General features: G+C 36.3%; 1 protein-coding gene across 3 annotated transcripts in view; it reads right to left on the bottom strand.

Moving 5' to 3' along the window:
- Positions 1 to 13,379, bottom strand: part of Polq (DNA polymerase theta) — a 104,930-nt gene that overhangs the window by 29,062 nt on the left and 62,489 nt on the right. For all 3 annotated transcript variants that reach the window (XM_076868281.2, XM_076868282.2, XM_076868283.2), the window contains 4 exons: positions 9,310 to 12,413; positions 7,208 to 7,351; positions 5,043 to 5,239; positions 2,400 to 2,640 (listed from right to left, as the gene is read on the bottom strand). In XM_076868281.2, coding sequence (XP_076724396.2) covers positions 2,400 to 2,640; positions 5,043 to 5,239; positions 7,208 to 7,351; positions 9,310 to 12,413 — 3,686 coding nt within the window. The remainder of the gene's footprint in view (positions 1 to 2,399; positions 2,641 to 5,042; positions 5,240 to 7,207; positions 7,352 to 9,309; positions 12,414 to 13,379) is intronic.

Below are 13,379 nucleotides of genomic sequence, written 5' to 3'. Positions count from 1 at the left end.
GTCCGACAACACTGGAATGTTCAAAGGTGAAATAATTAGATCCTGAGAGCTGGAACCTAATCAGTGGGATCCACTTGGTGGATTAATAACAGAATGGATTACTGGGTGGTGACTGTAGGCAGGTGGGGCATGGCTTGAGGAAATAGGACTGGGGGAGCGCCCCTCAGGACTCTATCTTGTCTTCCTGGCTGCTCTCTTCCTCTCTGCCTCCCAGCTGCCATGAGCTGCACAACTTTCCTCTGCCACCCTCTCCACCATACCAATGGAGTTGACCCCCATGGAATGAACCTCTGAAACCATGAGCCAAAATAAACTTTTCCTTCTCTAAGTCGTTCTTGTCAGTATCCTGGTCACAATAACAACAACAACAAAAATGACTAAGACAGCGACTCGAAAGAAACAACAGATTTAGATCTCTAAGATTGCAGATGTATACTCCTCAGAATAGAGCACAGCTATGCATGAGTCATTTACAAATAAAAAGTGAACAGAAACATTGTACAATAGTAGGAAAATAAAGTACAAACACAACAATAACCACAACAAAGAGAAACACATGAAAAATGTATTTAACATTCTTTAGATACTTTTTTAGAATTGTAGTTGGACACAATACCTTTACTTTATTTATTTATTTTTAATGGTGCTGAGGATTGAACCCAGTGCCTCACACATGCTAGGCAAGTGCTCTACACTAAGCCACAACCCCAGCCCTGTATTTAACATTTTTTAAAAAAGAATATTTATTTTTTTACTTTTAGGTGGACACAATATCTTTATTTTATTTTTATGTGGTGCTGAGAATCGAACCCAGTGCCTCACCCATGCTAGGCGAGCACGCTACCACTTGAGCCACATCCCCAGCCCCTGTATTTAACATTTTTACATGTAAAAATATTGAATTTTTTCACAAGAAATAGAGATGAAAAAAAAAGTTAGTAACAGCTTTATGCCAATAAATTTGAAAATCTAGAAAATACAGATAAATTCTTATGGCATAACAAAACACAATAAAAAATAATTCAATATTCCTCCAATTAAAGAAATTAAAGTTGCAGCTTTGATATTGACATTTAGTTATCTGATATAACTAAATATCTTTACATAGAGGAAATAGTTATAGGCAAATTTCACCAAACTTTCAAGGAACACATCATTCCAATAATACATAATCTCTTCCAGAATAAAAATAGGTTATATTCACAACTCATTTCATGAAGCTAGAATAAATTTGTTATAAAAACTAAAAGATGGCAAAAGAAAGAAAAGTTACCATTATTTTACAACCAAGTAAATGAAAAAGTTGAGACAATATGAATGCGATCACCATTACATATTGCTGTTTAGAGAGTGAACTTATATAATCATTCTGGAATACAGTTTAGTAGAATCTTGAATTGTTGATTATTTCTATTCCCATGACACAGCAAGCCCATTCCCAAGAGAAATTCTTGCCCATATACACCAGGAAAATGTGCATGTGTAAAAATATTCCTATAGAAATACTTATAGCAAAATGAAACTCAAAACAAAACAAACAAAACTGAAACAATCCAAATGTTCATCATTAGGAAAATGGAGAAATTTGGGCACATTCATACAGTGACACACTACACAGCAGTAAAAATTAATAAACCACAGAAACGTGCTATAATATGCATGAATCGTATAAACATGATGTGTCAGTGTAGGTTCATCAACTCTAACAATGAGGGTACACTTATACATTGTTGGAGGAACTGCAAATTAGTACAACCACTCTGGGAAAGCAGGATGAAGATTCCTCAGAAAACTAGGAATGGAACCACCATGTGATCTAGCTATCTCACTCCTTGGTATATATCCAAAAGAATCAAAATCAGCATACTACAGAGAAACAGCCACATCAATGTTTAGAGCAACACAATCCACAATAGCTAAGGAGCCAATCTAGGTCCCCTTCAACAGATGAATGGATAAAAGAAATGTGTAAATTTATAGAATGGAATATTACTTAGCCATAAAGAAGAATGAATTTATGAATTTGCAGGTAAGTGGATGAATCTGGAGACTATCACACTAACTGAAATAAGGCAATCCTGAAAAACCAAATGTCTCTCTGATATGTGGAAGCTAACCTGCAATAAAGCAGGGGCTGGCGGGGTGAGAATAGAAGTTTAGTGGATTAGACAAACAGGGTGAAGGGAAGGGGGATAGGAAAAGGAAAGAAAGTGGAATGAATTTGACATAACTTTCCTATGTATATATATATATATGAATAAAACACAGTGAATCTTCCCATCATGAACATCAACAAGAATGGGGTCCTAATTAGAATAAGCTATATTCCATGCTCCTATAATTATATCAAAATGACACGACACTCCCCAGTCTGTAACAAAAATCCAGGAAATTTTTACCTTGAAGGTTTTCCTTCTGCAACAAAGAATTGAGTTGATTCATGGAATTGAAAGTGAGAATGGACTCTACTGATGCTCTGTACCTCCCAGAATGCTCAGTGTTGACGTTCAGCCCCAGGCTTTGAATTCCTTGACCTGTCTCCAATCCTTCTAGGAGCGGGAGCTCATGAGGAACAAAACTGGTAACTATGCTATGAAGAGTTGGTTCCTTAGAATCTGGATCTAGTAGCCAGCATGCCACCTACATGGGACAGAGGATCAGAATGTTTTCCTGATTTTTTTCAAAGACATTTTTGAACCCTTTAAATTAAAGGTGAAATAGAAAGTTCATTTATAATTTCCCTTATTTTCACTTATTTAGTGGTCTTCCCGGGAAAGGAGAAGGAAAGCATAAACTGTAACAGGTCTCATTTTTGGTACCAATAACATCAGTGGCCTTCGAAGAAGACAATGTTATATACCTTTCCCATCACTACAACATTCCTGAGTGTCTCATTGTGAAGCAGGTTTGAAAACCAAGTTCCTCTCAGCCAACTGATACAATGTGCCTGAGAATAAAAATAGAGGCTGCGCCACCAAGGCTGAAGTGAACTAATTTACTATAATAAAAATAGGTTTGTATGATTTAGGGTTTACTTAGTTCTTTCAACATCAGAGTGAGGCATATATGTTTTACCATTAAAAGTTCATACCCAGGACTGGGGCTGGGGCTCAGCGGTAGAGCACTCGCCTAGCACATGCGAAGCCCTGGGTTCGATCCTCAGCACCACATAAAAATAAATAAGTAAAATAAAGGTATGTGTCCAACTAGAACTAAAAAATAAATATATTTTTTTAAAAGTTCATACCCAGAGTTTTAGAATACCTTTATATTTTCCCTTCATCATGGGAGTCTGTCACCAGGCCCATCTAACTGGTCGGCTTCCCCATGAAATTAGGAGAATTGTAGTTTCTAATAGCAGAACCAGGAGATCCAGAACTCGATATAGAAAAAGGAAATCTAAACTCTGTCAATACTTCTGAAATTTGCTATATGACTCAGTTACTTATTTTGTAAGTTAAGAATAAAGGTTTTTTGAAGAATATTGAATAAAAGAATCTAATGTAAAAATTGCCTAATGTTTCTTATACAAATGAAATTTTAAAAGTTAATAGTTTATCTGCTTATATCAAGTGTTGTCATTAACATGGAGTTTTACTCAGGCATCTGGTGGTATATGGATGGAACTGGATAAAATCATGCTAGGTGAAATAGACCAGACTCAGAAAACCAAGGGTCAAGTGCTTTTTCTCATCTGTGAAAACTAGAGCTAAAGGGAAAGAAAGTAGTTGGGGAGGGGTCAGATATCATAAAGATAAAAGGAAGATCAGTGGGGTATAAGGAGGATGAGAGTGAGGGAGGAAGGAAGGGAAAGGGGAAGATAACTTAATAGATTTAACAGAATCATGTTATATTCATATATAAAGGTACCAAAGGAAATTTCACCTTTGTGTATATGTAGGATAAAATAATAGAGCAGAGGAGTAAGAATGGGGGGAAAGCGGGAGGGGAGGAAAAGTAGGGGGGGTAATGGGGAATAAATCAAATCCCTTGCATGTATGATTTTGTCAAAAGGAACCCAAATACTATGGATGATTCTCTAATTTTAAAAAGTGATCAATAAAACCGATTATGAAATATTTCAAGTAGTTTATAAAGAAGGTGCTATATAAATCTAGGATATTTTTAATGAGAGGCTCACATAACCCATATTCTTGTTTTGGATTGTAGCACATCAAAACCAAGTGACAATCTTTAAATCTGCCAAAAAAAAAAAAAAAGGGGGAAAAAAACACCCTAAAAAACTGAGGCTGGGGACATGGCTTAGTGACAGAGCAATCACAGAGTATGTGCAAGGCCCTAGGTTCCCAGTATCACATGGGAAACTCGTTCTATTATCATTGACTATTTTAGTGATAACTGTCAAATAGTATAATTTCTCAACTTTAAATTAACACTGCATGCCTCATGTATCAATAGATGGGGGAAAGGATGTATCTTTAAAGATATTATAAATAAATGTGTTCTGAAAGTATACTTTACTGCTCAGTGTATATTACAATGGCATATGCAGCCCCTGATAACTCAGGGTCATCATTTTGAAGAATGTGTGACACTCTGCTATTACAAAGGAACACACTCAGAGACTACTAATGTGACTTGCCTCTATGGCCCCAATTATCCTCTCTTTTGGCATCTTTTATTCATGTACTTTTCCTATTTTCTGCCTCTGCCCTCATGAATATTTTAAAAATCCTGATTTTACATACTTAATTCTAATAGTTTTAACAGTTTTCTCTTCATTTAACTTACCATGGAACAAAAACTTACAACTTAAGACCAAAATTAATTTTTTAAAAAAAGCTCTAAGCAAAATCATCAATTTTATGGTTTAGAATTTGTGACATCTATGTTTTTCCCTTCACAGAGACATTTCTTTTATAATATTGTATTATGTGTGCATGAGATTAGTGAATAGAGAAATGACTTCTCTAAAAGATTTACACTGAATTACTGAAGCTAAATAAATACCATGCCACTTAAGAATTAACTCTAAACACTAACAGTGTTTAAGTGCAAAAATATTAAAAATAACATAGAACCTTAGGGTCTTCAAAACTTTGTTCCAGAGAGATGCCACACGACCGAAGAAGAATCTTATAGATCTGGATGAAATCATAGATGACGACAGAACGTTCCTTATCAGACTCCTTCTGCAAGCATGACTGAAGATGCCACATCCTGTCTTTCACAGTCAGGCCTGGATCCAGAGAAGGTGGTACCAAACTGGCACTAATCTCTAGAGGGGAAAAAGAAAGTCTTTGTGTAAAAATTACACAAATTCATTTGAAGCCATAATCTATAGTGGAAAGACTGAAAAGACTCAGAAGCCTAAGGATATGGTTCCAAGTAATCACAAATTTGGCATGACCTTATATGTAGATGAAGTGCTTTATAATGTAAAATTATGGTTTGGGTTAGAAGATTTATAATGCTCTGCTTAACTATATGGGACAAAATTCTAAATATCAGGACTTCTAAAATAGCTGGACACGGTGGCAGTGCTCTAGAGGTATTCTCTAATCCCAGCTATTCAAGAGGCTAAGGCAAGAGAATCACAAGTCCACGGTCAGCATGGGCAACTCAGGAAAACTTGTACCTTAAGATTAAAAAAATAAAAAGGGCTGGGAATGTAGCTCAGTGCTACAGAGCACCTCTGGGTTTAATCCCTAGTACAAAAACAAACAAAAAAACTTCTAAAAAATCAAGTTAACATTTTTCAGGAGTTAAAAATAGGTATTTTGAAATGAGTTTAAAGGGAGGTATATAATATAATGTCATGTCAAAAATAAAAGGAGAACTTCAAATAACAAGTTGTTTTCCTGTAAAACAACTGAAAATATTTCATGCTTATTGAGGAAAAAATACTATCTGATGTTCCATTCCTTGTGACCAAAACATTTGGGGGTCACTCCAGGGAAACTGGGCCACGCGAAATAACCACACAAGAGACAGAGATACCTTTTTCTTTGGGGTGCTGTGACGGCTCCTCTGACCTTAAGGGTCCACATAAAGAGAGAGAGAGAGCAAGCACGTGCTGACCCCTTTTATTGAGGAGAAGCCATTCAAATGAGGCAAGGGGTCAGGTTTCAAGGGGCTGAGTCTATTGTATGGTGTCTGCTGTCAGCAGGTTGACTGACATCTAGGAAGGCCACACCCAAGGGCAGAGTTAGAGAAGGGGGACACACAAAGGGGGTTTCCATGGAACATTCTATCCCAAACAGGGCAAGGGGTAATATCACAAAGGAACAGGTGAACGTAGCTTGACCCATGGGGCTGCAGGAAGGCACGCCTACACTTGAAGACACACTTGGTTGCATTTTTTACCACTCTCAAGATGGGGGCTACCGTCTTCGGCTACTTAAAAGTGGCCAGATCACAGGGAGTGACCAACAGTGCCTCCACTGATCAGGAGAGGAAAACACTGGTCACATGACGTGACGGCCTCCCACAATCTGACATCCTTATTAGTTTTGCTTCTTGCCAAAACCAACCAAACAGCTGATTATCCAAAACCCTTATCAGATCACAAAGAATTTTTCTAGATCCTATTCCTTCCATTTCGAAGTCCCTCCTAAAAGCTGTGTGATTCAACACTATCAAGTATATCTGTGTAGCTCAACATTGCTTCTGGACAAGCTCCAGACCCCGACAATGCACAGAGAAACACTAAGCAACTGCTATGGTCCAGCCTTAACAGCCTCAGAAAAACAGATAGGGGACTACCAGGGCAATGCTTCTTGTGTACGTCAGTGATAGAGCACTTGCCTACCAGGTACAAGTCCTGGGTTTAAGCCCCAGCACTGTAGGAGGTAAAAATCCTTCGAGTTAATGAATGCAATTCTGGGGCTGGGGATGTGGCTCAAGTGGTAGCCCGCTCGCCTGGCATGCGTGCGGCCCGGGTTCGATTCTCAGCATCACGTACAAACAAAGATGTTGTGTTCGCCGATAACTAAAAAATAAATATTAAAAAAATTCTCTCTCTCTCTCTCTCTCTCTCTCCTCTCTCACTCTCTCTTTAAAAAAAAAAAAAGGATAAAAAAAAATGAATGCAATTCTGTACAGATTAGCTATTCTAAATAAACTTTGTTTTAATCCTAAAAAGAAATCCTAGGTAATGTCAGGAAATTATTCTCAACAAAAGATCACTACACTAACAGATATTTCATTAATTATATGGTGAGTGAGTCAAATACTGATTACTTACCAGAATGCTTTTGTTCCTTCTGCAATGAGACATAATAGGCATCCCTTCCACCCCAGCATACTGCCAGTCCAACCACCAGGATGTCATCAGAGCCCTGAAGGGGAAATCCATCCTCTCTAATAGGTGTGTCCTGAAGTGAGCTAACTAAGTAAATCAAATGTGAAATAGTCAAAAAAAATCTCTAACATTAAAGACATTAAATAAATTGTTAAAACAATAACAATAAATAGTATATTATGGGCAAAATCTGCAGCTCCTAAAATGTGCATTATGTAGTTAGTCATTTTTAGGTGTCATGAAAGATCTTTCTAGGCTTCCCATCAATTAAGATACGTGTTGCCATATTAATATTAAAATTAGTATTAATATTAAAATATCCTAAACATTTCTTAAGATAGACTATAATCATGATTAAAGGCATTTCAACTAAAAAAATAAACTACATTTCAAATTTCTATAACTTATACACTGTAAAAACTTTAGAGCAAATCCATCAATTCTTTTTTTTATTAGTTGTTCAAAACATTACATAGCTCTTGACATATCATATTTCATACATTTGATTCAAGTGGGTTATGAACTCCCATTTTTACCCCGTATACAGACTGCAGAATCACATTGGTTATACATCCATGTTTTTACATACTGCCATACTAGTGTCTGTTGTATTCTGCTGCCTTCCTATCCTCTACTATCCCCCTTCCCCTCCTCTCCCCTCCCATCTTCTCTCTCTACCCCATCTACTGTAGTTCATTTCTCTCCCTTGTTTTTTTTTCCCTTTCCCCTCATTTCCTTTTAAATGTAATTTTGTATAATGATGAGGGTCTCCTTCCATTTCCATGCAATTTCCCTTCTCTCTCCCTTTCCCTCCCACCTTTCATCCCTGTTTAATGGTAATCTTCTTCTCATGCTCTTCCTCCCTACTCTGTTCTTAGTTGCTCTCCTTAAATCAAAGAAGACATTTGGCATTTGTTTTTTAGGGCAAATCCACCAATTCTAACAATTAAAAAACTGCATTAAGAGACTTACTCCTTAGTGAAGAATTAAGTACAATTTTTTAAATCTAGAGTCAACACCATTTTCTAAAAAAGTATATCCTCCATTTACAAAGAGCAAAAACCAACCCATTTTATTTACAACTATATCCCCAATAACTAGAAAATTAACTGAATAACTAGAAAACTGGCACAAGGAATTCAATACATATTTATTAAATTTAAGTAAGCATTTATAGTCTTCTAGCATAGAGCCTGATACAGAAAATGTGTTCCATTTTGTGCTTGATAGATAAAAAATGAAAAGTGGAATTCAATATGAAAAGTACATCAAACTTGTCATTAACACATATGTTCCACAAACTGAAGATCAGACAAATACTCAAAACTTTACGAACAAATTCATCCATACATACAAATTCAAGAACTCTAATCAAACCTGATTTCCCAAAACAGGTTGACAAGCTAACTACAGCTATTCCCCACGATCCTGAACCCAAGGTACATGCACTAAGACAAAAATACACATGGCATTATTTGATCAAAAGGTTTAACTCTCTGGAAATCTGGGAGAGTTCTGTGAGGCTTTGAAATCAAGACTTTGGTATGGAATTCATGACTATCACTGGAGATACAAGTTCTACTTGAGACAGAGTTTAGAAAATGTATCTAATGCATATTGTGAAAAACATAATACCCATTGGTTACATCCCTTTGTGGTTATGTAAGTAAACAGATACTATGATTTAATAGGAAATAATTAATAAGTACCAATGATTAATTAAAAATCATGATGTTATAACATTTAAATGCTATAAATATCTGATATTAAAAATATATATTGGCTTAATTTTTATGAATTTATATCCTAATGAATATAGTACATAATGGATACATCTCCTACGCTGGAGGGAAACTATTAGTAATTTACCTGGGCCAAATTAAAAAAAAAAAAAAAACTGTTTTACATGTAAGTCCTAATAGGAGATAAACTAATTTTGAATAGATGATATCTAACAACTAATACTAAACAATCTAAGTTCACCTCAGTCCACCAACTAGTTTATAGGTAAGTATGAAAAAACAAAAAATTTTTTAAATTCTTACCTTTCTTAAACCTACCACCAATAGTAGCAGTTTTAGAAGATGTCAAACTTCTAATCTTTTCACAAGCCAGTGAGATGGAAAATCGCTTTTTGCACTGCCACTCCTTAATGAATGTTTGAAAGAGAGTTTGGTCACTTGCTACATCTATGATGGCCAGACTTTCTGAACTGCATGAGGCTGGAGTTAACTGTAATCCATCCTGTGACAACTGCAGGGAAAAACTTGTGTCTTTAACAAGATTGTCCTCCTGGAAATTGTTTCTATTCTCTAACGTTAAATCTTGCTTTTTATTATCTAAAGTTGAGCCAAATGTGCAATCTTCACCAGGCTGTAAAGTGTTACTTGTTTTCTGAACTTTTATAGATGCTCCAAGAATTTCTGGAAATACCAACTTAGAAGCAGACGCTGGAATGGGTGTAGGAGGAATGAGAACATTATCATCAGCTATCAAGCCCTCTTTACAAGACAAGAGGAATGAGGTTTCACCATGATTGGCACTGCTCTCTAATGCCTCAATCTTGCTTTTTACTTCATTATTAGGGAAAATTGAAATTGCCTGTACTTGATTTGTTTCCAAATTTAAAATCACTTCTTTCCTCTCATGTAACTCTGTACTTTCACCTTTTAAACTAGACAAGTTTATAGATGTTAATTTGGGCTTCTCATTTTCCAGAGGACTGGAAACTTTATCTAAAATCCTTTGTAATTCTGGACTTAAGTCAATTGATGCCCCTGACCATCCGAATGAATTATTTTGCCTTGTCCCAGTTAATCTGGACTTAGAAGCCTTTTCATCATCTTCATCTCCTCCAATTACTTCTCCATGCAGATGACCATTATTCACAATCACTGAATCACTTCTACCTAATGCTTTAAGATATACCACAGAATTACATTTCTCTTGGACAGGAAATATATCTACATTATCCAAAGCTTCAACCATCTGAACAGAATCCACTTCTGAAAACATAATAGATTCATCATTGACACAGGTCAACTGCTGCAAAATGCCTTGATGTTCATTCACATTGGATATTTTCACTGGCTCTTGTATACAAACAGAATCACTGAAATGGTTTGATGTTATTTCAGGAGGAAGGGGTTCTTTCATTTGTACATCAAGTGGTGGTTCTTTTACTAGGAAGTCTTCACTAAAACTGTCAAACAGTAAACTATCACTCATATTCAAACTTATCTCAGGACCAGGCAGACATTCTCCCTCGGTATCAGTGGGAGAGCTCTTCCAAGGAACCACAGGTGTGACTGGTTTCACCATTTCTTGCGTTCGATAACCTTGAAGAAAACTATTTAATTGTGAATCAGTTACAGAAAGTTCATTCCCTTTAAAGCAAGGGCTATTTTCCTCCAACAGAATTGGAGAATGAAAAACCAGGTTTTCTGGAGTCAGACTATCGACCTCTTGTTCAGTGCTCTGTTTCACAATTTCTGTAGTCTTCAGGTCCAACCTCTCTTGGTTAGTGACTCCTGGGGAATGCTGTTCACCAGAAATATGAGACTCACTGTGGAAAGGGTTCAGATCCTGTTTTTCTTCACTCTTCTGTATTGTCCCTGCTGCCAGGTTGGTGTCTTTTGCTCCTGGTTTGGCATTTTCAGTTGCCATCTGTTGAATTATTTTCTCTGACTGAGTATCCAAGTAGAAACTATCTTCAAAATCACAGACTAAACCTAAGTCAGAAACACAATTATTTTCAGTTTTGTTTGTTACATAAGCATTTGTTTTTTCTTTTATGCTAGAAGAATTTAGAAAATTCTCATGCTGGCCTCCTGATTTATCAAATGTTCTCATTGACTGAAATATTCCAGGGGTTACCCCACTTCTGTGTATATTATCTCCTAATGCCTGAAAATGATTTGGCTTATTTTCCTTACTATTAAACTTTATACTTTCACATGTGATCGCAGTAACAACTGGCTCTTTATGCATATAACTACTGACTACCTCACAGGGCATTTTTCTCTGTATTATTTCTTTCTGTTTGATATTAGTGTCTGTTGGCTTATCACGTTGCTTTTCCAGGCCCTGATTAATTGGATGACTATCATGATATACCACAGAAACATTCTGATTTTTTAAATCATTTTGTATCAGCACTTCATTTATTTTTTCTGTTTCAACAACTGCTGATCCTCTTCCGTTTTTACTAACCACACTAGTAGCTTGACAAGTCATGGTTTTGCTTTGGGATCCTGTGACAGAACATTTCTCCAGAATATCATTAGTTGTTTTTCTTTTCTTTAAACAGCTTTTCTCTGTTTGTAACAGCAATGATGTTTTGTTGTAATTTCCCTTAGTGTAAAAAGGTACATTTTTGGCAAATGGCTGTGGACTTCTAAATTCCATATTCTTCTCATCTACAGTAAATGGTTCTTCACAAACATCAGGACTAAACATAGTCTGTCCTTTCAAATCAATTCCACGCTGCCCAGAGTCTTTCACAGGACTACCATCCGTGGACTGTTTTTGATGCTTTCTATTATTCCAAGATTGAAAGCCTGTGTTCATCTCTTCTGAACTGAAATTCAAAGCTGCTTTTTTTGTTTTCTCTAATGAGAAAGTCTGAACAACTTTTCTAGTGCTTGATTTTCCTTTGTTTAGAGATGTTCTCAGCTTCTTTTTATGTATACCCAAAGAAGCCCGCTTTCTTGCTCTGGAAATGGAATATCTCTGATGTTCCTGATTGCCATCCTGGGAGTTACAATGAAATGAACTTGTATACTCTCTAGTTTTATCTAAATCTTGCACTATATCAGGTGAATGCTTAATATAAGAATCACTAAATCTTATATTACTTTTGTTCTTTGATGTTAGTCTTTTATGAGAACTTGTAGTTTGGGTTATCAACGTGTGTTCCTGTTCTGACTCACTTCTGGACAGTGAATTTGTAACAGAACTTAAAGGGGAGTGAGGATCCCATTGCACTCCCATTTCAACTAAGTCCTGATGAAGAATCATTTTGGCTTCTTCTACTATAAGGGCTGCTGCTTCCCTTTCAGTTAAACCTTTTCTGCCAGTCACCCAAATAGTTCGCATATTCCGACGTTCTTCAACTGCTTCCTCTTCCTCATCCACTGCTTTTCGGGCACTATGGAAAAAGATTTTTTAAAAAAGAAGGAAATTAATGTGTTGATTAATTCATTCATACAACTAATATTTATTAAGCATTCAATCTGAGCTGTTCTAGGAATTAAAGAAATAACCCTGAAAAAGAGGGATATCTACTCTCATGACTACCTGGGAAAATCAGGGGGAAAAAAAATGTTTAAACTTATATTCTATGTCACCTGAGGACAGTATTAAAAAAAAAAATCATCAGAAAGGGGTGGGTGGTTCTGCAATTTTAAAACAGCATAATAAAGAAACGTTTAACTAAACTTCTTTAAGCAAAAGCCAAATATTAAAAATTAAAAAGGGTCATAATGTTGTCATTGAAAACAAACCATCCTACACACTATAAACTCTAGACCAAATATTGAAGAGACTGGAGAGTGGCCAAAAGAAAGCAGAAACTGGATGGGGGTTGAATGTTAGAATAAATAAATGACAGTGGGTGAATTTCCACACTTTTCACCAGAAAGTAGGCTCTAGTCAGTACCATGTAGGCCCACTAAGAGTTTGGATTAAAACCTGGAGACCACTGACTGAATTCAGAACCGAGCTTAGGGTAAATATAGGAGTTAGAAATTAAAGGGGGAATGTCTAAAAATGAAAAAGTCAAAGAAGGAGACTCCATATTCTTCATATAAACTCTGCCCAGTATATGGCTATAAATTATACCAGTGTGGGAAGACCCCAAGTAACCTATTAAAAAGTCTGAACAGACTTGAGCTACTACCCACCAAGTTTAGAGTTTGAATTCACCCAAAATGACTAATACAATATCAGTGCTCTTCTGGGCAACATCATAGAATACAGACCCTAAAAAGTCAAACATATGTATAATTAAAATACCAGGAGGAGGAGGAAGTCAGGATGGGGAGAAAATTATGCAAGAAATAATGGCTGACCAATTTCTGCTTCCAGCTAAGATGGGGTACTAGGGTCCAATTCA

This window comes from Callospermophilus lateralis, chromosome 10 (assembly GCF_048772815.1).
Source record: "Callospermophilus lateralis isolate mCalLat2 chromosome 10, mCalLat2.hap1, whole genome shotgun sequence".
Taxonomy (NCBI): Eukaryota; Metazoa; Chordata; class Mammalia; order Rodentia; family Sciuridae; genus Callospermophilus; species Callospermophilus lateralis.
Note: the sequence above shows the minus strand (reverse complement) of the source record. Positions and strands in the feature narration are given on the sequence as shown.